Genomic DNA, 22,152 nt, shown 5'->3' on the forward strand with positions numbered 1-22,152 from the left:
ATCACGGGAGAAGAACGCCGATCGAATCCGTGACTCACTGGGTGAGAAATCTCCAATATCCAGGTCCACTAAATTCCAGATAGATGACCACGTCCGACTGGTGAAGCAGAAACCACATTTCGAGAAAGGATACACTCCGAACTGGACCGAGGAGGTATTCAGGATCACCGATATTCTCCCGACCAGACCCACTACGTACTCTGTCAAGGACCTCGATGGTGAATCCGTTGACGGGTCGTTCTATGAACAAGAGCTCCAGAAAAGTACTCAAGAAATCTACCGGATCGAGAAAGTGCTCCGAAAGGACAACAAGAAGAAACAAGCCCTTGTGAGGTGGAAAGGCTACTCAGCAAGATTCGACAGCTGGGTCCCGTTTGATCAACTCAGCTGGTTGTGAAAAATGTAGACACGTAAATTTGAAAAATACGTGAGCTCTGAAAAATGTGGACATGTAAACTTGAAAAATACGTAAGCTCTGAAAACGCTACGACTCGGAAAGTGAAAAATACGGGTCAGACCAAAAATCCGCTACCACCCGAGCAAAGTCAAGTCTCATTACTGTGTATGATCACCACCCAAAAGGACACGTAAACTGATAAAATACGTGAGCTCTGAAAAATGTGAACACGTAAACTTGATAATACGTGAGCTCTGAAAAAGCTCCGACTCGGAAAGTGAAAAATACGTGAGCTCTGAAAAAGCTCCGACTCGGAAACTGAAAAACTCCGAGAAAGGTCAATTCTCACAGTGACGTCAGCTGATGATGACTGTGTCTCCAATCACAAGATCGTGGGTTCGAATCTAGGTTTGGACACCCCGTTCTTTTTTTCTTTCTTTCTAGGATGTAGATTAATGTATATTAGAGGGTTGTGATATACAGTAATGCTATCACTGATTGAAAAATCCTTGTGTAGTGTAAAGATGGAATTTTACCTGAGCAAACTCACTATCACCTATGACGGGAAGAAACTCAAGACTGAGAAACAACTACGGTGGATTCATAAAAAATTAGACCAAAGAAAGAATCGGGAACTTCTCAAGCAACAGATTCGGAAGAATCGAAAGAAGAAGAGGAAACCGATTGTCACACCACTGTTCACAGTCTCAAAGTCAGTACCCAAAGGGATTCTGAAATCGTTCATCGATGAACCGAAAGAGAATCATCCTGATCTGTATATATTCTTTGATAGTATCAACATCCCACTGAGAACATTGATACAGAAAGAACTGGAAAATCTCAAAGGTGTGAAAGCCAGTTGACACTAAAAGTAGAAATGGAGAAAGGAGATGACATAACAACCATAGACACACCGTACTTCAGGAGTGGACCAATGACAGTCACAACATCTCATGAGATTGATGACGGTACTCGAACGGCACACTCACAAATTCATAGAAATATCGATAAGTGGATACAGAATGGATCAAACTGGCACATCAATCATATCGTCGGATTTTACGTTGATGTAGCAGCATATCAGCCAATGAGAGGTAAATCCTACATTGATTTACCGAACGAGCTCAAGAAAAAGAAGGCAATCATCAATGTCAAGAATAAGGATGATAAATGTCTGATGTGGGCACTGCTCTCAGCTCTGTATCCAGCAAAGAAGCATAGTGACAGGGTAACTCAGTATACAGACCATAACAACAAACTTGATCTGTTCGGAATCGATTTTCCAACACCACTGAGTCAAATTTCCAAAGTCGAGAAGCAAAACAGCCTAGCTATCAATGTCTGGGTATGAAGATAACGTGATCTATCCACTACTGCTGACAAAGAAAAGAGGTGAGAAAGTGATCAATCTTCTACTATACCAAAAAAAAGATCAGAATCACTACTGTTGGATCAAAGATTTCAGCAGATTGTGCTACGATCAGTCAAAGCATAAAGCCAGGAAATTCTTCTGTACAAGATGTCTCCAACCACACAACACAGAGAAATCCCTGAGCAATCATCAGGAGTATTGTGATAATGTCACTGGATTATCAGCACACATGGTACTACCAGAACCGGACGAAGATGGAAATCCACCAACACTGAAGTTCATTAATCATCACAAAATGCTACAATGTCCCTATGTAATCTATGCTGACACTGAGGCACTGATCAAGAAAATTGATGGAGTGAAAAGCCAACAAACCAGCCGGGATTCACAGCATGTTCCTTGTGGTTTTGGTTATGTCGTGGTGCGTTCTGACGGAGTGATGACAAGTCAGTGTTTCTACCGGGGTGCTGATGCCATGGATGTATTCTTTGATAAACTCAAAAATGAGGAGAAGAAAATCCAATCAGCACTCAATAATCCAGCACCGATGGATCTCACTAAGGAACAAGAAGAATTGTTCAGAGAGACAGAAGACTGTTGGATTTGTAAAAAGAAACTTTGTGATGACAGAGTCCGTGATCACGACCACATCACTGGTGATTTCCGCGGTGCCGCACACAATGACTGTAACATCAAACTCAGAATTTATCCATACAAGCAGCACATCCCTGTGGTTTTTCACAACCTGAAAGGCTATGACAGTCATCATCTCATCGGAGCAATCGGCAAGACAGATGTTGAGACCGTCACATACACGGATAAGGACGGTGTGTGTAAGAGTAAAACTGTGGGTGAGATATCAGTCATTCCCAACAACATGGAGAAATTCATCTCATTCACATGGAGACAGTTCCGCTTCATCGACAGCTGCCAGTTTCTCAATGCCTCACTTGATAGACTGGTGAAAACGACACCAGATGAGTCATTCACTTTCACCAAGACGTTGTCAAACCTTCAGCTGTTGATGAGGAAAGGAGTATACCCCTATGAGTACATGAACAGCTTCTCCAGGTTCGATGAGACTCAGCTACCAGCACAGAGTAAGTTCTATTCTTCACTGTCTGATGAGGAGGTGAGTGACGATGACTACAAACATGCTGAGACAATGTGGGTGAAATTCGACTGTCAGACTCTTGGTGATTATCATGACTTGTATCTCAAGACCGACGTGTTTCTCTTGGCTGACATCTTTGAGAATTTCAGAGTAGAAGCTGTCAGAACGTATCAGCTGGATCCAGCAAATTACTACACTCTGCCTGGATTTGCCTGGGATGCTCTGTTGATGTACTCAGGTGTGTCCTTAGAATTACTAACAGACTATGATCAGCACTTGTTTGTAGAATCAGGAATGAGAGGCGGTGTGTCGATGGTCTCACAACGATATGCTGCTGCTAATAATCACTATCAGGAGAAATTTGATGCTCATCAGCCATCGTCATTTATCCAGTATCTCGATGCCAACATTCTTTATGGTTGGGCAATGTCACAACATCTCCCAGTGTCTGGTTTTCGGTGGGAGAAACTATCAGAGAAACTCCTGAACAAGATACTGAACACTCAAGATGATTCCTCATCGGGGTATATCATCGAGTGTGATCTGGAATATCCACACGAACTTCATGAGGAGCACAACGATTATCCAGTTGCTCCGGACCGTCTTTCCGTCAATGAGGACATGCTATCTCCATACCAGCAGGAGCTTGTTGATAAACTCAATTCTTCTGGAGTAGATGCTCTCAAACTTGTACCAAACTTGAGGGACAAGACAAAGTACGTTCTCCATTACCGAAACTTGAAACTCTACACTCAGCTCGGACTACGTTGTGTCAAAATTCATCGTGCTCTGAAATTTACTCAGACACCGTGGATGAGAAACTACATCGAGAAGAATACAGACCTCCGGAAGAAGGCAAAGGATGATTTCTCTAAGGACTTCTATAAACTGATGAACAATGCGGTGTTCGGGAAAACTATGGAGAACGTTCGGAGGAGAGTCAACATACAATTGTTGAGAAGTCGTGAGGAGAAGAAAATCAAACAGCTTGTTGCCAAACCAACGTACAACCGCCATGTGATCTTCAACGATGACCTAGTCGGGGTACAAAGTAACAGGACAAAGGTCGTCCTCAACAAGCCCATATATGTTGGGATGTCGATTTTGGATCTCTCAAAGACACTCATGTATGACTTTTACTACAATCACCTGAAAGAGTTGTATGGCTCTGATGTGAAACTCTTGTACACCGATACAGACAGCTTGGTTCTTCATTTCTTTACTGATGATCTGTTTGATGACATGAGTGAGTTTCTTGAGAAGTATGATACAAGCAATTATGATCAATCACATCCGTTATATTCCGAGAAAAACAAGAAAGTTGTTGGCCTGTTCAAAGATGAACTCGGTGGGAAACTGATCACTGAGTTTGTAGGACTTCGCTCCAAGATGTACAGTTACTCTGGTGAGGAAAGTGGAAAAAGAGCAAAGGGGATGAAAACAGCAGCGCTCAAGAAAACTATCACACATGATGATTTCCGAAATTGTCTCTTGGATCAATCCGTGTTCCATCGAGAAATGACAACACTCCGGAGTCATAGACACGTCATTTTCGGAGAAACAGTTAATAAGATAGCTTTATCACCATTGGACACTAAACGATATATCACAGAAGATGGATGTAGTACGTTAGCGTTCGGACACCATGAAATACCAAGATATCTGGCTGAGGAGGGGTTTGATAGTAGCATTTCATTCATGAGTTATGCTCCGGATATGATGAAGCAGTTTGTCCAGTGATCACGAGAAAAAAAGATATATATTTTTTATTTTACTTTTCTTACACATTCGATTCTCTATAGTTCTTCCATATGACATCAAGTCTTTGTTGTGATTTTTTACACTTTGGAATGAATGGTTTGATCTTGATCACATCATCTTCATCAGCAATGAGTTTCGAAAATAGGAATTTGTAACTCACTTTGACTTTTTTCTCTTTGTTTGCTACTTCTTTGATCCTCTGAATTTCATCAACAAGATTGTTGAATGGGGTTTTGCTAAGATATTTTGGTAAACCAACCATGTTCAGGGTTATCTCCAACCTTGTTTCGATTCCTGTTCTGGTTTTGGATTTTTCTATTTCTTCCAAGTAAATTGTGGTATCATACAGATCATTTTTCTTCATCTCATACACCTCAAGATCCTGTGGAGTTACTTCATTTTCCAAAATCATCAATTCTATATCTGTAGGAAACCATACCTGGTTTCTATAGTCAATGAAGTCCGCTATCATTATTCTTATCTTTCCTGGTGGAGTGTTCATCATCTATCCATGTATCCATGACTTCTTCTTCTTCTTCTTTGTATATAGAGCAGTCGTCATCAAACCACGCATTCATGATTTCACTTCTAAAAAATATATTTTACTTTTCTGTTTTTGTGAATTGTTTGACTATTTTTTACAAATCGTTTGCTGAGAATTTCACTTCTTCTTTCTGGAAATGCTTTATAGCAACAACAACAAGTTTGAGACTGAGAGTGTCATCGGTCTTGTCTTTGTAAACCCACTTCAGGTGAACGATACCATTGACGGTGTCACCTTGCTTGATCTTGTTGGTTTTTGATGGTTTGTTATCCTCATCAAAGATAGCACAATCAGGAGAAATCTGGAGAAACAGGATTGGGTGGTCACACTTTGCTGTGTTAATCCTGCTTCTAACCACATTTCCTTCGGATTCTATCTGCTTCTCGATACAACGGATGGATTTACAAATGTCACTGTCAGAAGAAAATTTCAGAGAATCCTCTTGTCCTTTCTTCACAACATTCATGATATTTGTCTCATCAGTGAATTTTATGTATGGTTCCTTACCATTGATTGTCAGTGAACCACATTTATTCCCATCCTTGATGATGATTCGATAATCAATGAAGTCGTTGAGAACAGTAGCTGTGTCAAACGGGGTTTGTTTGTTTGTTTGTATACTTTATTTGAATTCGCAAATCCAAACGAGCACAAATGCTCAATGACAAGGCAGCGAATATGTTATTATGTTACAGGGAAGGAGGGTTGGGGAGAAAATAAGGAGAAAAAGAGAGAATGGTAGATATCTCAATGAAGAGCGAAGCGTTATCAAACTACAAGTAAGCCAGCGAACGATAAGTCGATAGTTCTGTAACCCGCCTAATAAACTAAGTACTTTTTTTCAGGCGTGCAGTGGACTGTCATTAAAACAGAAACAGAAAAATAATAATAAGGCACCCATTTTGTTTGTCCAGGGGATGGCCCACGCCTGGTAAAGAGAATAAATAGAGAAAATAAAATAAAATAAAAAAATAAAATAAAATAAAAAACAAACAAAGTACTAACAGTTACTGCTAACGAGAGTACTTGCTACTAACATCGGGAGGATGAAAGGCCCAACCCTGCCCTGCCAGTTACGGACTTGCGGGGGTCGCCATGGCAAATAATAATGGTAAACAGTGAAAATCAATCACAGACAGGAAGCTGTCTCAGGGCAAGTTTCTAATCATAACATCAGGAAGATCGGAGGGTATACGGTACGACGGCAGCTTTGAAGCTGCTGAGAGACGACAGTACTCTGACTGCATCCGGTAGGACGTTCCAAAGGACACTACCTCGGGAGGCAGGGCGAGATCGTCCGGCGCGGGTTCGCGTAGCTGGTAGACGGAGCCCCAGGGCGAGATCCAGGCGCGTCCTACGATCCGCGCAGCGTACGAAGAGCTCCTGGAGAGATGGACTCGCACTGGCGTGTATGCACCTCCAGACAAAGACCAGGACCTTCTGCCGATGTACTTCTCCAATCCTGAACACCTGCATGCGTTCCAGGAGATCACTGGCACGAGAGAACCCCGGCCGGCCATAAACTGCTCTTGCCCCACGGTTTTGTGCTACTTGGAGCCGGTCGGTCTGGGCCTGTGTGAGACCTGGGGGGGGGGGGGGGGGGGTTGGCTTCTTGCTTGTCATCTTGGAAAGTTTGTGGAGAATCGTTGGTTATAGCTATGGCAACCGTTCCTCTAATATAGAATAATTATGATTCTCACCCAAAGCTGAACCACCCGAAGTTGGCTCAGGAACCGATCCCACATCAGTCCTCGAAGTGAGCCAAGATGGGGTAAGTGAAAAAGCTGAAGTTGACTCACTTCCGATTTTCTCGGAGACAGCAAGTTGACTCACTTTTCTGGGGCTGGGTTGAGCCAACATGGGATCAGAGGTTGGAGTGGTAAAATTAGTACTTGGAGGTGTAAAATTAGTACTTGGAGTTGTAATATTAGTACTTGGATCTCACACACATATTTCTTACCATAAAGAATAAGAAGTGTATTGAAGGGTTAGAACTATAGGGTAGGAGAGGGGGGAACTGTATGGCAGACCTATCTCCTGGTAAGAGTCATTATCTCACAGAGTCATTATCTCACAGAGTCATTATCTCACAGAGTCATTATCTCACAGAGTCATTATCTCACAGAGTCATTATCTCACAGAGTCATTATCTCACACGTTACCCTAGTAGTATAGGGGGAGGGGGAGACTTTGGAGGGAGGCCCTTCGGGCCGATCGAGAAAGTCGATTTTGGACCACCTTGAAGGTGGTCCAGAACCTCCTCCCCTTATACTGCTCACGCTTCTTGCCGAACTTGACACTTGACTGACTCCGGACTGCCATCCGGAGCACACAAGGAGCACGTCGCACCTTCCGCTCAGCAAACCTGAAAGAAAGCACCACTCCCTGCTCAATACACAGTGTTTTGGGGATTTCTCCCCTCGTCAGTTGAGCTTGAATAGTCTGAGGAAGATTGCGCCTAAAAGGCACCACTTATATACTGCTCTCCGGGCCAAACCATCAACAGGGATACAAACTTACAGAGACACTTTGTTTCCAGCGCGACAAACACGTGACAATCACCTCGTGAAGCCCCAGGTAGCAGCGTGAGTCACAATGAAGTAAGAGATGTAGTATCGGATCTACTGACAGAGGTGTGCTCAGATGTGGCAGTCGAGCCTGTACTCGCTCCGATCACAGGCGAGGTGTTTTTAGCGGCATCAACAAACGCCATGAGCGACGGCCCCGCTGATGTCAGAGCTCGTGGATTCTGGACCCTGGCCCAGAATGCATACTTGGATGTCCGGTTCTTCCACCCGGATGCAGCATCATACAAGAGCAAGCCCATAAGTGATCTTCTGCAGCAAGATGAGCGCCGCAAGAAGAGTTAGTATGCCGAGCATATCAACAATGTCGACCGTGGTTCATTTACCCCTCTAGTCTTTACCACGGCGGGCTGTTGTGCCCCGGAGTGTACGACATTCATTAAGCAATTGAGTGGATTGCTGGCAACTGCCGATCGATCGTATGCCCAGCTAATGGCCTATGTGTGGTGTCGGTTGTCCTTCGCTTTGCGCAGGCCAGGGATAATGTTCATTCGCGGTGAACCTTTGGCATACCATCGCCCATGCGATCAGGGAGTTGGCCGTTGTGGAGAGCGGCTTCTGAGCATGTGCTTAAGTAGTCTCTACATGTTGATCAGGTAGTGGAGTTCCATCAGTGACACAGTTATTTGTTGTTTTTTGCAGGTATTGCATTATGAATTGGTTGGGTAAATAGTTTCGTGTTTGATATTGAATTTTTTTACATATTTTGTTTTGTATTATTTTATTCGTGTTCGATATTGAATATGTTTATAATTTTTTATTCTAGTTCTCAATTTTCATTCGTGTTGGGTTTAACTATTCACTGTACGAATACATGGTGATGATTGTGCTTCGCTTTGCCAGTAAAAGCAGCCTTCCATACCATCGCCGAAGTAGCTGCCACTAAGTCTTCCTTTTTCCGGTAATTGACCATGAGTTTCCTCTGATCTCTTTTGTCCTTTGTAGATATCTGAGTAGCAATCCTCTTATTCTGAAACCAAGTCTCTATGTCAATTTGCATGGTATCCTACCTATCTCCAGCAACTTCTGTTTCGGGTGTGTCCTTCTTGACTCACGGGTTGTGGTGTACTTGAATCAAGGTATGCTAGGACATTAATGGTGAAAATCATTAAACAAAAGTGCCAAAGCAATGCATGGTACATTGTATGTGGAATTCTTTCATCATCCCCTATTGTTATCAAGATAATGTTGATTCAGAACGAGCACCGTTTCAAAAAAATTAGTCGCCGTGTTACTAAGAAAGGGGACGTGGAGAGAATAATCTTAATAAAGCAATGAATACAACTCTATTTGCACTCATATCACAACCATGGCGACGATTAAAGTATTATAGAACGTTTTTTTGTCACAATTATCAATGGAATATGTGACTGGAGAGAATTATGAAACTACAATAAAATGTATACACTCCGAGTGAAAATCACGAGGATAGAAGAATGGAAAGTACAGGCAGTGTCGCCTATAGCGTTGGTGTTTGATTTTGAGCATTTTATCACTATAAGCGATATGTCACTATAACCAATACTGCATGAAATGTATCCGAGTGGGGTGTCAAACGACTCAGGGCGCCGTGCACATACGCACTGAATAGCTGGCTACAGCTCATGTCACACAACATCAGCATTTCCTCACGATAGAGGCATATTTGGCAACTTGTACAAGCAGAACTCGCCAAACAACACTGGATAAGTTAGTTTTTCACGAAGAAGTAACACTCTGTTTTCCCCTGACACCACTTGATTTTACAACAATCACTATAATCGATGCAAAAATAATGTAATAAAGGTCTTTTGCAATATGAATTTGATCATTATAGGCGATATATTACTATAGACGATTATCACTATACGCGATAACTGTGTATACTTAGTTATGGCAAATGAAAATGAATTTAAGAAATTGATCACTATATCCGGTATATTACTATAGCCGTCAACCTTATAGGCGATACGTACTGTAGTAGGGTGGACACACCCATTCCCACAGCACTGCAAGCTCTCGGCTAAATGAAGTCCCCTCACACCAGAGCACAGGGGTGTTATAGTATTGAGTATGGAAAATATTTCGACAAGAGTGTAGACAAGAATGAAAAGGAGTACAGGAGAACAACTCAGACAACACTAGAGATCCACTGGAACATGCGCTCTTCTATACATGGGTGGATCTCATCGTCAAGGGGAACGAGCGGGAAATATGAATAGTGACTATGTACAGGTCGTAGCATAAATACACCTATTACACTGTGCCCCCCCCCCCTACCAAAAATTCAAGTCCACGGAATGGACGAAATACCTAGGAAACAAACAAAAGAAAACAACCCCAAATAAAAACTCAGTCCAGGACATAGTCAGCTAGAGTCTGTTTCAAAAAGATAAGCAATCAGGTTTTGGTCTTAAAAAGTATGAAGATTGTTGTATTATGATGTAATGCATTACGTAGCCATGCAAGAGCATGCGCGAGATACACATCTCGCAGCTGCCTACTTTCATGCAGGATCCTTTAGATGTCGGGTCCTTATGATTTGCCTACAATGGCCAAGTGAGAATATAATCCTATCGTTAACAACTAACTTGTTTACCCCGAAACATGGTGTCAGAAGTAAACTAAATAAACGCCCTAGAATTGTCGCAGTAGCGCCACCGGTGCAAGAGGTAAAATGGCAGAAGCAGCCGGATTTACCCCGCCGTCGATGGATTGGCAAGCCGCAGATTTACCTGACGAATTCGAGCGGTTCCAACAATACTGCCTTCTAGTTTTCCAAGGGCCCTTTTCCGACAAGTCCGACAAGGAAAAGGTCGCCTATGTCATGCTATGGATCGGGAGAACTGGTGTTGATGCTTTCAATAGTTTCGAGTGGGATAATGCAAGCGACAAATCCAAAGTAGCTGCCGTCTTCAAGAAATTTAATAAGTATTTGCAGCCACGGGTAAATGCACGACTGGCTCGGTTTGAGCTTCAGAAATACCGCCAGCAACCCGACGAGTCTGTAGATGATTTCTTTGCGAGGTGTAAGAAGAAGACGTCCAAGTGCAAGTTCAGGGACGCTCAGGAGACTAACGATCGCCTGATAGAACAGCTAATCGTGGGGACGAAGCACTCGAAAGTGCAAGAACGCCTGCTGGAGGGTGGTAGTGATTTGACTCTGGACGAAGCGCTTGACAAGGCCCGTACTTATGAAGCAACACAGCGCCACATGGAGCAGCTGTCCACCGCCACCAGCAGCAGCCGTCTACCTGAAACGGTTCACGCCATTTCCAAATCTGTGGGACACGCAGACTGCGGCAAATGTGGACGAACCCACCACCCAAGCAAGTGCCCAGCGCACGGCTCCACCTGCAACAAATGCGGGAAGGCGAATCACTGGGCAAACGTATGCCGTTCGCAGGGGAGAGACGAGGCACATGGAAGGGGCCAGCAACGCGGACGCTGGCGCCAGAGGAGCCCCAGCCCGCGGGAGCGCTACCCCCAGAGGAGCCCCAGCCCACGGAGACGCTTCGACGCACTGCATTTCGACGCCGTCATCATTGACAGCGTCGAGCGTCACCAACCGCCACTAGAGCGAGAGGTGTTCGCGACCCTCAATGTCAGCCTGGACAACACCAACAGACCGGCCACCTTGAGAGCCAAGGTGGATACGGGCGCCCAGGGCAATATATTGCCACTGAGAGTGTTCTGCCAAATGTTTCCCCAGCACGTCGGACCAAACGGATACCCAAAGCCGACGTCCGTGAAGCCGTCAAGTACCACCCTCACAGCGTACGGCGGATCCAAGATAAAGCAATGCGGAACCCGTCCTATTCCGTGCTCTTACGATGGCAAGAGTCAACTCGCTGACTTCTACATCACGGACTGCCCTGGCACTGCTATCATCGGCCTCCCGACAGCGACAGCCCTGCAGTTAGTCACGCTGAACTGCGCTGTCCAGGAGAAGCCAGCGAGCATCCGAGACAAGGACGACCTGATGAAGCAATACCCGAAGTGCTTCGATGGCATTGGGAAATTCCCAGGCAAGTACCACATCACGGTGAACCCCAACGTCGTCCCGGTTGTACACCCTCCACGCCACCTCCACGCCATCGCACTGAGAGACGAGATCAAGACGGAGCTGGAGGACATGATCCAGAACGGCATCATCACCAAGATCCAGGAAGGCGAACCAACAGCGTGGGTGAACAGCCTCGTGTTCCGCCTCAAAGACAATGGCAAGCTACGCCTGTGCCTAGACCCCAAGGACCTCAATCACGCCATCCTGCGAGAGCACCACGTGGTCTCCACCATTGAGGAGATCACCCCGAAGTTGAGAGGTGCCAAAGTGTTCTCGATCGTCGACGTCAAATGTGGGTACTGCAATGTGGAGCTCGACGACGAATCCAGTTACCTCACCACCTTCAACACACCATTCGGGCTCTACAGATTCCTTCGCATGCCATTCGGCCTCAAGATGTCGCAAGATGTCTTCCAAGCAAGGATCGACCAGACGTTCGAAGGGTGCTCAGGCGTCACCGGCATCGCAGACGACATCGTCACATACGGGACGTCAGACGAGGACCATGATCTCAACATGCACCAGATGATGGTTCGCTGCGAACAATCTGGCCTGAAGTTGAACCCAGACAAATGCCGCATCAAAGAGGACAAGATCAAGTTCTTTGGCATCATCTGCAGCGCTGACGGAATACAGCCCGACCCGAAGAAGGTCTCAGCGCTGAAGCAGATGGAGCACCCCGAGAACGAGGACGAGCTCCAGACGTTCCTCGGGCTAGTCACGTACATGAGCCCGTTCATACCGAATGCCAGTACACTGACCGCGCACCTGCGTGAGCTGACCAAGCCAGATACACCGTTCGCCTGGACAGACAGCCACCAGCGCACCTTCGACAAGGTCAAGGCCGCCATTTCGACAGAAGTAACGCTCAGTTACTTTGACCCAGGCAAGGCAACGACACTACAAGTCGACGCTTCCATGAAAGGTCTCGGTGCCACTCTGCTGCAGGACGACAAGCCTGTTGCATTCGCCAGCAAGAAGCTTACCGAGACGGAGTCTCGCTACGCCAATATTGAGCGTGAGCTCTTAGCTGTCGTGTACGGGTGTGAAAGATTCCACACCTACCTATTCGGTCAGTCATTCACAGTAGAATCCGACCACAAGCCGCTGGAGTCAATCAAGCTCAAGCACCTCCGCGCAGCCCCGCCGCGTCTACAGCGCATGCTGCTGAAGCTGCAGCCGTACGACATGACCATCAAGTACCGCCCCGGAAAGGACATTCCGATCGCAGACGCGCTATCCCGACTGTCGCCAGAGGAAACAGAGCCAATTGAGGACCTCGACGTCAGTGTACACGCCGTGTTCCCGCAATTCAGCGATGCAGCGATGACGAGGATCCGCGAGGAGTCGGCTAAAGACGCCGAGATGTCAGCACTGAAGGAGATGATCTTCAGTGGCTGGCCATCAGAGAGGAGCGCGGTGCCGGCAATTCTGCTCCCGTACTGGAATTTCAGCGACGAGATGAGCACCGAGGACGGTCTCATCCTGAAGAGCAGTCGCGTCCTGATTCCCCCGCCAATGAGGAGGGAAATCCTCAGCAAGCTGCACGCCAGCCACCAAGGCATAGAGAAGACCAAGCTGCGAGCCAGAACGTCCGTCTTCTGGAAGGACATCAACAAGGATATCGAAGCAACTGTCTCATCTTGCACGACGTGCCAGCGCCACCAGAGCAGTCAAGCCAAGGAACCACTGGTGCAGCCCGATATTCCGCCAAGGGCATGGCACACCTTAGGCACGGACCTGTTCTACCTCGGCGGGTCAGAATACCTCATTGCCGCCGACTACTACTCCAAGTACTTTATCACCCGGAAGCTGCCTGCCGGACAAGCGACCAGCAGGGCCATCATCCAGCACCTCAAGGAGATTTTCGGTGAGCACGGCATCCCAGCCGTGCTGAAGTCGGACAACGGGCCGCAATACAGCAGCCATCTGTTCGCGGAGTTTGCTGCCGAATATGGATTCCGCCACAGTACGTCGTCGCCACATCACCGCAGAGTAACGGCTTTATCGAATCGCAAGTCAAGATCGCTAAGAGAGCTCTCGAGAAGGCAAGGGAGAGCGGGACCGACCCGCACTTAGCACTGCTGTGCATTCGCGCCACCCCAGTGTGCCAGGGCTTACCGTCGCCGGCCGAGATGCTGTTCGGTCGTCAGGTACAGGACAACCTGCCTCGCAAACACCAGCGCGACACTCGGGACGAGGCCATCCGACAGAAGCTCGAGGAACGGCAAGACCAGCAGAAAGTACACCATGACCAGCGAGCGCAGTCTCTCCGCCCCCTAGTTCCTGGTCAGCACGTCGGCATCCGCAGCCCGACCACGCACCTGTGGGAACCTGGTATCGTAACCCAGTCTGTCAACGGACCACGGTCATACATGGTGCAGCCTGACCATGGGACAGAAGTGCGGCGCAACCGTACCCACCTCAGAGAGAGGCGGGTCCACTTCCCGCCGGATGCCAGTCTCGCAGGCCCTCAGCCGCCGAGTGACGTGCCGTCGCCGTGGAGCGACGTTAGCCAGTCTCAGCCGCCGTCACCGTGTGACGTCAGCCAGCCTGCTGAACCTGCCACCCAGCTGTATCGAACACGGTCTGGCCGCGCAGTCGCACCCAGGTCAATCCTGGATGTGTAGGGCCAGAGAGGCCTCATGGACCTGTTCGCTTATGTCACAGTAGCTGAGGTGCCATTGTTATATTGTACATAGAGCTATTGTTGGATACTATGTCTCTGCATTGTTAGCACGCCGTCGTGTGCCATTCATGATTGTTACCTTGTACATAGAGCTATTGTTGGATGTTATGTTCTATATTGTGAACACGCCGTCATATGCGTACGGTATGTTATGTAGGTTGTTAAACTCCTTTATGACGAAGGGGATGTTGTATTATGATGTAATGCATTACGTAGCCATGCAAGAGCATGCGCGAGATACACATCTCGCAGCTGCCTACTTTCATGCAGGATCCTTTAGATGTCGGGTCCTTATGATTTGCCTACAATGGCCAAGTGAGAATATAATCCTATCGTAAACAACTAACTTGTTTACCCCGAAACAAAGATAAGGGAAAATTGGACAACGAAGTACATAAAAGGGCTGGTTAGGGCACGGCAAATTGTTCTGTGAAGGTTTCGGAACAAGTGGACCAGCCGTTAAGGAGTTAGAATTTCGGCCAGGTTTCCGGCCTTTTCCCATGGTTTGCAATTTGCCCTGGAAGCCAGTATCGATTTTTCTATCAAAACCCACGATTTACCTTTTCCTTTCTGGCCTTGTGGTTATGGATGCTGTCTGCTGACCATGAAGTTGTGAGTTCAAATCCCAACCTATCTTCACCTCACACTTTTTTTCATTGTTTTTTGGTCAGGGATCAAGCAGACTTGTTGTTGTTCACGATTGTTGTTGTTGGAGCTCCCGCTTCCTCCCGACTGACACTTGACTGGCTCACGCCATGTGAACACACCCGAAACACTGAAACGGTGTGAGTGAATACGGAAGTCATTGCGCTGTAGCTACGTGTTGAATACACCGGCACATCGATCGATCGATTTCTTTTTGAGAATTATTTTAGTATTTCAAGATCACCAATTTATTTGAATTTAGAAGTCAACGCCGTCTTCTATCAGCTTCCACAGGCGTCTGCTTTTCTTAAAATGTTGTCGAAGTCATACGGATAGCTTCGCCAAGTCATGGCCTTGGGAATGAGTCTGTGTCGATGTCGTTTTCGTCACATGGTGAGAGTAAATTGGATCGCAGCTCAAAGAAACTATTTGGTCACAAAACATATTGGGACCCATGCCGCTCGTCAGCCTTGGCATTTACTACACTTTCGACATGTCCTCTCTGACTCCATAATCGATACGAGGAAGAACTCGTTTGTTGTGAACCAGACGTACACGACTGTACCGACATCGACCTCAGTGAGTTGTCATTTTTCATGCTTTCGAGTTCACAGTGAGTTTTTCCAGGCAGCGCTCGAGCGCTCATACGGTAAGACGGCAAACTCCCCGGGCGATCACCAGGATTGCTAATCTTTTTGAAACTGACTGTAGTCGAGCAGGTGCAGTGCGAACACGGCCAGAACGAAGAGAAACAGGAGAAGAAGTACTAACTGGACCAGAGGACGGCGGCTGAAGTGGCGGACCATCATCAGGTAGCGCCAGCGGGTCAGAACGAGAAGTAGTAACGGCGGGCGGTTGACACTTGTTGGCTGTGGATCAATTTTACGAAGCCGCAGACCAGCACCTGCATACCGGCGTGGTGCTCATTGATATGAGCAAAGCTTTCGACAAGGTCCAACATCAGACCTTGCTCCAGGATCTCTTCGAACTTGGTGTCTCCTCTACGGCACTGGACAGGTTTGCGGACTACCTCAGCGCACGACGCCAGTGTGGTCACTACCAACGGTACACGCTCAGAGGAAACAGCTTGCACGTGCGGTGTCCCCCAGGGTAGCGTGCTTGGCCCGATATTATTCGCGATCTGCACGAGATGTGTCGAATCAGTAGCTGACCCGGTGCGTACACTAATGTTCGCGGACGTCATCATGCTGCACCTGAGCCACGCTAGCGCTCACGCCATCAACATCACCCTTTCCGCAGCAGTGTCGGCTGTCGCCAGGCTACTCGATGCCAAAGGGCTTATCCTCAACACCGGAAAGACGCAAGTTCTTGCAATCAAAGCTGGACGGCAGGCACACCTCGACCTCCACATTACTTGCACTGGCACGTCTCTTGCCCAGACCAGCACGGCTCGCTACCTCGGAGTCACTCTGGACGAAAATCTTCGCTGGTCACCGCAAGTCACCTCTATCGCCCGACGCACGGCTATGAAGCTGCGGATCCTCCACCAGATCCGGCACTGCCTAACAGTGAGGCAGGCGATGCTGTATTACTCTGCCCTTGTCATACCGGATATTCTATATGCGTCGAATGCGTTTCTCCCGGGACTGTCCGCTGAGCAGCGGAACACAGTAGCCAAACTGGATAAACGTTGCATCCGTTGCGTGGCCGATGAGCACCCATTGGCCCACACTCTTCCCTTGTACACCAGGCTGGGTGTCTGCCCAGTACTGGACCGAGGAGAATGCAAGCTCCGACTCCTGACATTTTGAATCCGTTCTGGAATCGTCAGTGAGCTGTTGTCGTTCCGAATTGTATTGCAAGGCCCGCCGACAGCAATGACCACTCGAGGTCAATCGGAACGCAACCTTCCCCTCCCCCTGCCCACAGTGCTTCTGGCGCATGCCGACCGCTTCTAGCCAGCTGCCGACTCTGGAATGGCCTGCCCGACTGTATGAAGTCCATAGTATCTGTCCGCGAATTCAAACGCATGCTACGCGTATTTTACTTCGGTTAAATGAAATGGCTTTCGTAACCTGCTGATGAGGCTCGATAGAATCATGCTACGATGACCCGACTTGTAAATTTGAGATCCATTTTTTTCTGCTCGTCTTGACCCTGCCTCCCCTCATTGCTACTTCCATTTTTGTTGTTTAATTTTAATTTATTTTTCGCTTCATTTCTGACTCTTCTTACTGGTTGTCATCGCTTCCATAATATTGGGCAGAACTGCTTGTTTGCCCTGCGATGTAAAATAAATAAACAACAACAACAAACAACAACAGTCGGGAGGACGGGATACGGCTTCAGGCGGACGAACAAACTTGCCACTGGCAGCATCATAACTGGAGAAACTCTCAGCCAGAACAGGATCAGACGGAGCAAGAAGACTCAGAAGCTTGAAACAATCAATTGACGACGGTCCAGCGACAGAGGCACCAGGAGGACGAACAATCTCAGCAGCCGGAGGAACAACAACAGCAAGTGGCACTAGGCCCTGCCCTGCTACCTGCATAGAGCTCACTCTGCCTCCCCAGCAGGCCCTGCCCAGCTGCCTGCATAGAGCTTAATCAGCGACCCCAGCAGACCCTGCCCAGCTGCCTGCATAGAGCTCACTCTCCAAAAACAACAAATAACTCCAAAGTACGAAACGTGCCAAAAATTAAAACAAGAACATGTGCAATAACATGTTATTTAGAAAGACAGGACAAGTAAATAATTAGTCAGTCCATTGTTCATGATGGTCTCCGACGGTTACGTGGGCAAGCGAGCCACTGCCAAAGCAGCGTGGGCTCCGCAGGAGGGTGAAAATTTCAAACTAAAATTTAAACGCCTACAACCGCGAATGCACATGATACAAGATTTCAGAAGGCTAAAGGAAATCCTGCATCTAACAAATGCCATAACATGAGAGTAGTGCTCACCCCTCTTCTCAGCCAACAGATGAGCATTGCGTTTATACAGTGCTGTTGATGCTGGACCCATTCCGCCACTGGCTGACATGACCGCCTGAACAAAGGAGGCTTGCTCAACCTGCCTCACCGGCTCCTCATAGTGCCTTCTCTTTTCTTTTTCGTGTCGCTGATAGAGCTCACTCAGCCTCCGCAGCAGGCCCTGTCCGGCCCCAGCAATCAGCCTCCGCAGCAGACCCTGCCCAGCTGCCTGCATAGAGCTCACTCAGCCTCCGCAACAGGCCCTGCCCGACTGCCTGGATAGGGCTCACTCAGTCTCCCCAGCAGGTCCTGCCCGACTGCCTGCATAGAGCTCACTCAGCCTCTGCAGCCCTGCCCAGCTGCCATACACAAACATTCGCACAGCTCTAACACTCCTAACTCACTCACTCCGAGCCTGGCGAAGCAATTAACAAACCCTCCTATTCCCCAAGCTGGTGGCTCGTTATGTGAGCGGGGCATGCAGAGACTTGTGTTAAAGATACAAAAAAATCGATGGCCCAGAGATTATCTACTAACGAGGGAGGACCTGTGCACATGTTTTTCCAGGTACACATTTTATCCCTCGATTCCATGATCCATGCAAGTGTGCATATAAACACCCGTATACCAAGCTACCTCCAGTTTTCGTAGTTGCCAAGGACATTTGCATGACGACTTGCGAAACCTGAATCGATGGGCCAAATCAAAATGGTATCATCGACTTCTGAAAACGAACTGCCACAAACAGAAAGTCACTACAGTATTCTACTAAACGCGATGTTCATGTACAATGAAGGACAAGTTAGGTACAATAACTAGTAGTTTCCCATGACGTACGTCCTGCCATATTGTGGGTGACGGCTGATCAGGTGTGTCTATTTACACGCGGATGGTGAACCAACACAATAGGTAAAGACGAGAAAAGGACCAGTACGTGACTAGTTATGACTAACAGTCTACCAAGGTTACGGTATCATTTACAGACAAGTAGTGCGAAAACAACGCCTAATTGGAACTTTCTACATCTCAGCCTTCCAAGTTGGACGGTTTTTGGTTTGCGCTTCGTAGATGTTTTGGAGCTACTTCAAGTAGGTGTCCAGTTGTCGAATGTCTCAATATCCTTGTTAGTTTTGTTGTTTTTCGTTTGGTTACTGTATAAGTTATCTTTAACTGTTATTCATAACTAGTAACTTATTAGTCTCTTCTCCTTTTTAAACTCAGAAGTAGGACACACTTAAGGCTCTTGAACATTTTAAAGGTTTTCACTAGTATAGTTTCATGCCTTATCATCAGGTGAAATACAGGCAAAATCAAATGACTATGGACAATGGATTAAATAAACTAGAGAGGTGATAGAACTAGTGCAAGTAGGAAGGGCAATACAACATTTCTATTAATTTTAATCCATTGTCCCATGGTTTAATGATCAGGCATGAAACTGTATTTCGTACTAGTGAAAACTTTCAAAATGTTCCTGAGACTGAAGGGTGTTCTACTTCTAAGAGCCAGGCAGTTATGGTTTGTCAGCGTAGTGTCAAACTATATCTCGTCTATTCATGTCTTATGCTATCCAGTGTCAAAGTCCTGTGCACCTGGACATTTCCAGAAGTTCAACAATAAGGGAAGCGCTGACTACTACTGCCGTTGTAATGAGTCCGTACCAGTTATTGCGCCGAATTGTTCATCACCTGGATACACATGCCTGGCAAATGGACAATTTCCAATTTGTTTTGGATACACACAATGCAAAAAAGCAGGCTCTACTTACATTTGCACTTGTGAGAAGGAATTAAGCCTGCATCAATCCTACTGTTACATAGCTGAAGACTGCCAAAACACAGTGGAAGACTGCGGAAATGGAAACTGCACCATGGATTACCCACCTGAATCCCGAATAAATAGTGAGTACAATTTGAGGAAAGGTACCAGTCATGGATAATTTAGACTAAAAGTCATTAATTCAGGGCACTGAATGGGACGTCCAATAGTAAGACAAGCTTACTACTATGACTGTGGCATTTTACTTCACTTCATCACATGAACAGGTACCGATGCCTTCTCACCAAGTTAATGGTCTGGCTACCAGAAAATGGTGATGAACTTTATTGATAAAATTATGAATGAAGACATGCAATAAACAAGCAATATAGAGATAAGAAGAAAGAGGGCCAACGAGCTACAAGTTACGCTCTATTATACACTAGCACAACAATTGAGCCGCGACACGGCAAAAGGGTGCTTATGGCATGCGACATCAAACTGAGAAAACTCGTTTGAAAGTTGAGTATGCAATATTGAGAGTACACATTTTCTTTTTGAATTCGATTAGTTTTCGTTGCGATTTATCAAGCTTCATGATTGCGGTTTTTTGCAACAGAAGCGGTCAGAATTCAGCCATTGCGCTGTATCCATAACTCAGTTTGTGACATTTGTGCCATAAGCACCCTTTTGTCATGGCGCGGCTCATTACTTTACAATCAGCTCATGCGATAACATTGCACGACACTGACCAACGGTACTAATGTTCTACACCTAACTGGCAATCATAACTGGCAAATGGTAGTGTAAGTGGATAATAGTTAAAGCGTAATTTCAATTTGTACTTCAAAGTAGCTCTTTTGTCCTTTTTCTCCTTAGAAATTATCCTTTGATTTTCCATCCGGGTCTAGATATAGAGATAAAAAAACTAAATGCGATGCCATAAGTAGACGTTCTGCCAACAGCCACAAATGACCAGATTCGTTTCCACACATGATACATGTAGCACCGAAAGAATTAAGTCAAGAGTCAAGTTCTACAACCATTCGCCAACTAGATTAGCACTCCAGATGTGATCCGCAGACCGGCTCTTCACTTTGCCTCTCTTGAAATGCACTCCTCGCGGCTTGTGCAATTCAGAGGCATGGAATACTAGTCTTTGGTAATCCCACCTGCTTTCTGAGGAGCGTCGAGATTGAGTATGATCTTATCGTTGTCCAGAAAGTTATCGCCAATCGTTGCGCGGAAAATGTGAAGAGTCTCGTTCATGCCGTATCTAGAGAACCGCTTACCCATTAATATGGTATACCGACCACACACGGCTGTGCTTAAGTGTATTTTTTTTATTCCCGTAGCTATGCAGAAGACGTTACTTCAGTAACGTCTGGCGCTAGCCAGGGTCCACACAGCTTTAATTTGTTGTTTGTTTGTGTGTTTGTGTCACGCCTGGCGCTATCCCGTATCTGTCTCGTACCGTACCGTACTATCAAACACCGCTGGCCACATACAGCTGGCCGCACTATTCAAATAGGGCTTTCAAATGCAAGATCATAACGTGAAGCAACTTGGAAGAATGAGTATGAATGCGAAGTGTATGGGGGAATGCAAGTAGGGCGATAGTGCGGGTTCGAATCCCAGGTATTATAAATGCCTGAAAAAGTAGGAAAATTGGACAATTTATAACATCCGCTCCATAGCAAACAAGTCTGGCGAACTGATTCAAATCTGTGAGGATCACACACCCAGCGTAGTATGCAGCACAGAGACCTGGCTAACTCCCATACAAGCTTTCCACGTGCCACACTATGAATGCTTCCGTCGAGACCGACCTGTTTTAGAAAATAGACAGAACCGTGACCCACACGGAGGAGTTCTAATCTTAGTTCGTGAAGGTCTGTGTAATTCCATTGATCAGCCACCGGATTTTCAGCAACCGGACTTGGAAGCGCTAGCACTTCGGCTTACACTCGCTGAACATAAGCTTGTCTCACCTTCTGACCTGCCGACAACCCACCTAACAGCAGCCTGTATCTACCGTGCTCCTTCCCCGTCGACAGATGACTTCTCGACTTTTCTCGACCGCCTCCAAACCTTCTGATATCAGGCGACTTCAACTGTAGGTATTCCGGCTGATGCTCAACTGACCAAACGGATGCACAGGGTCTGAGTCTTGACAACCTCTTCTCATGCTATAATTTGACCCAATCAGTAACCTTTCCCACCCACCTCTGCTCGAATGGACTTCGCAGCTGTCTAGACCTTAGCGCGAGCAACATCCCTAACCAACTCAACCACATTCAACACCTGGA

The 22,152-nt window shown here is 46.6% G+C and overlaps 1 protein-coding gene across 1 annotated transcript in view; it reads left to right on the forward strand.

Moving 5' to 3' along the window:
• LOC135824427 (uncharacterized) overlaps positions 1–22,152 on the forward strand; it is a 227,268-nt gene that overhangs the window by 116,898 nt on the left and 88,218 nt on the right. Inside the window, exons 7-8 of the mRNA XM_065337162.1 lie at positions 8,719–8,852; positions 19,660–19,986. Of these exons, the coding sequence (XP_065193234.1) occupies positions 8,719–8,852; positions 19,660–19,986 (461 nt within the window). The remainder of the gene's footprint in view (positions 1–8,718; positions 8,853–19,659; positions 19,987–22,152) is intronic.

Source organism: Sycon ciliatum, chromosome 9 (assembly GCF_964019385.1).
Source record: "Sycon ciliatum chromosome 9, ocSycCili1.1, whole genome shotgun sequence".
Classification (NCBI taxonomy): Eukaryota; Metazoa; Porifera; class Calcarea; order Leucosolenida; family Sycettidae; genus Sycon; species Sycon ciliatum.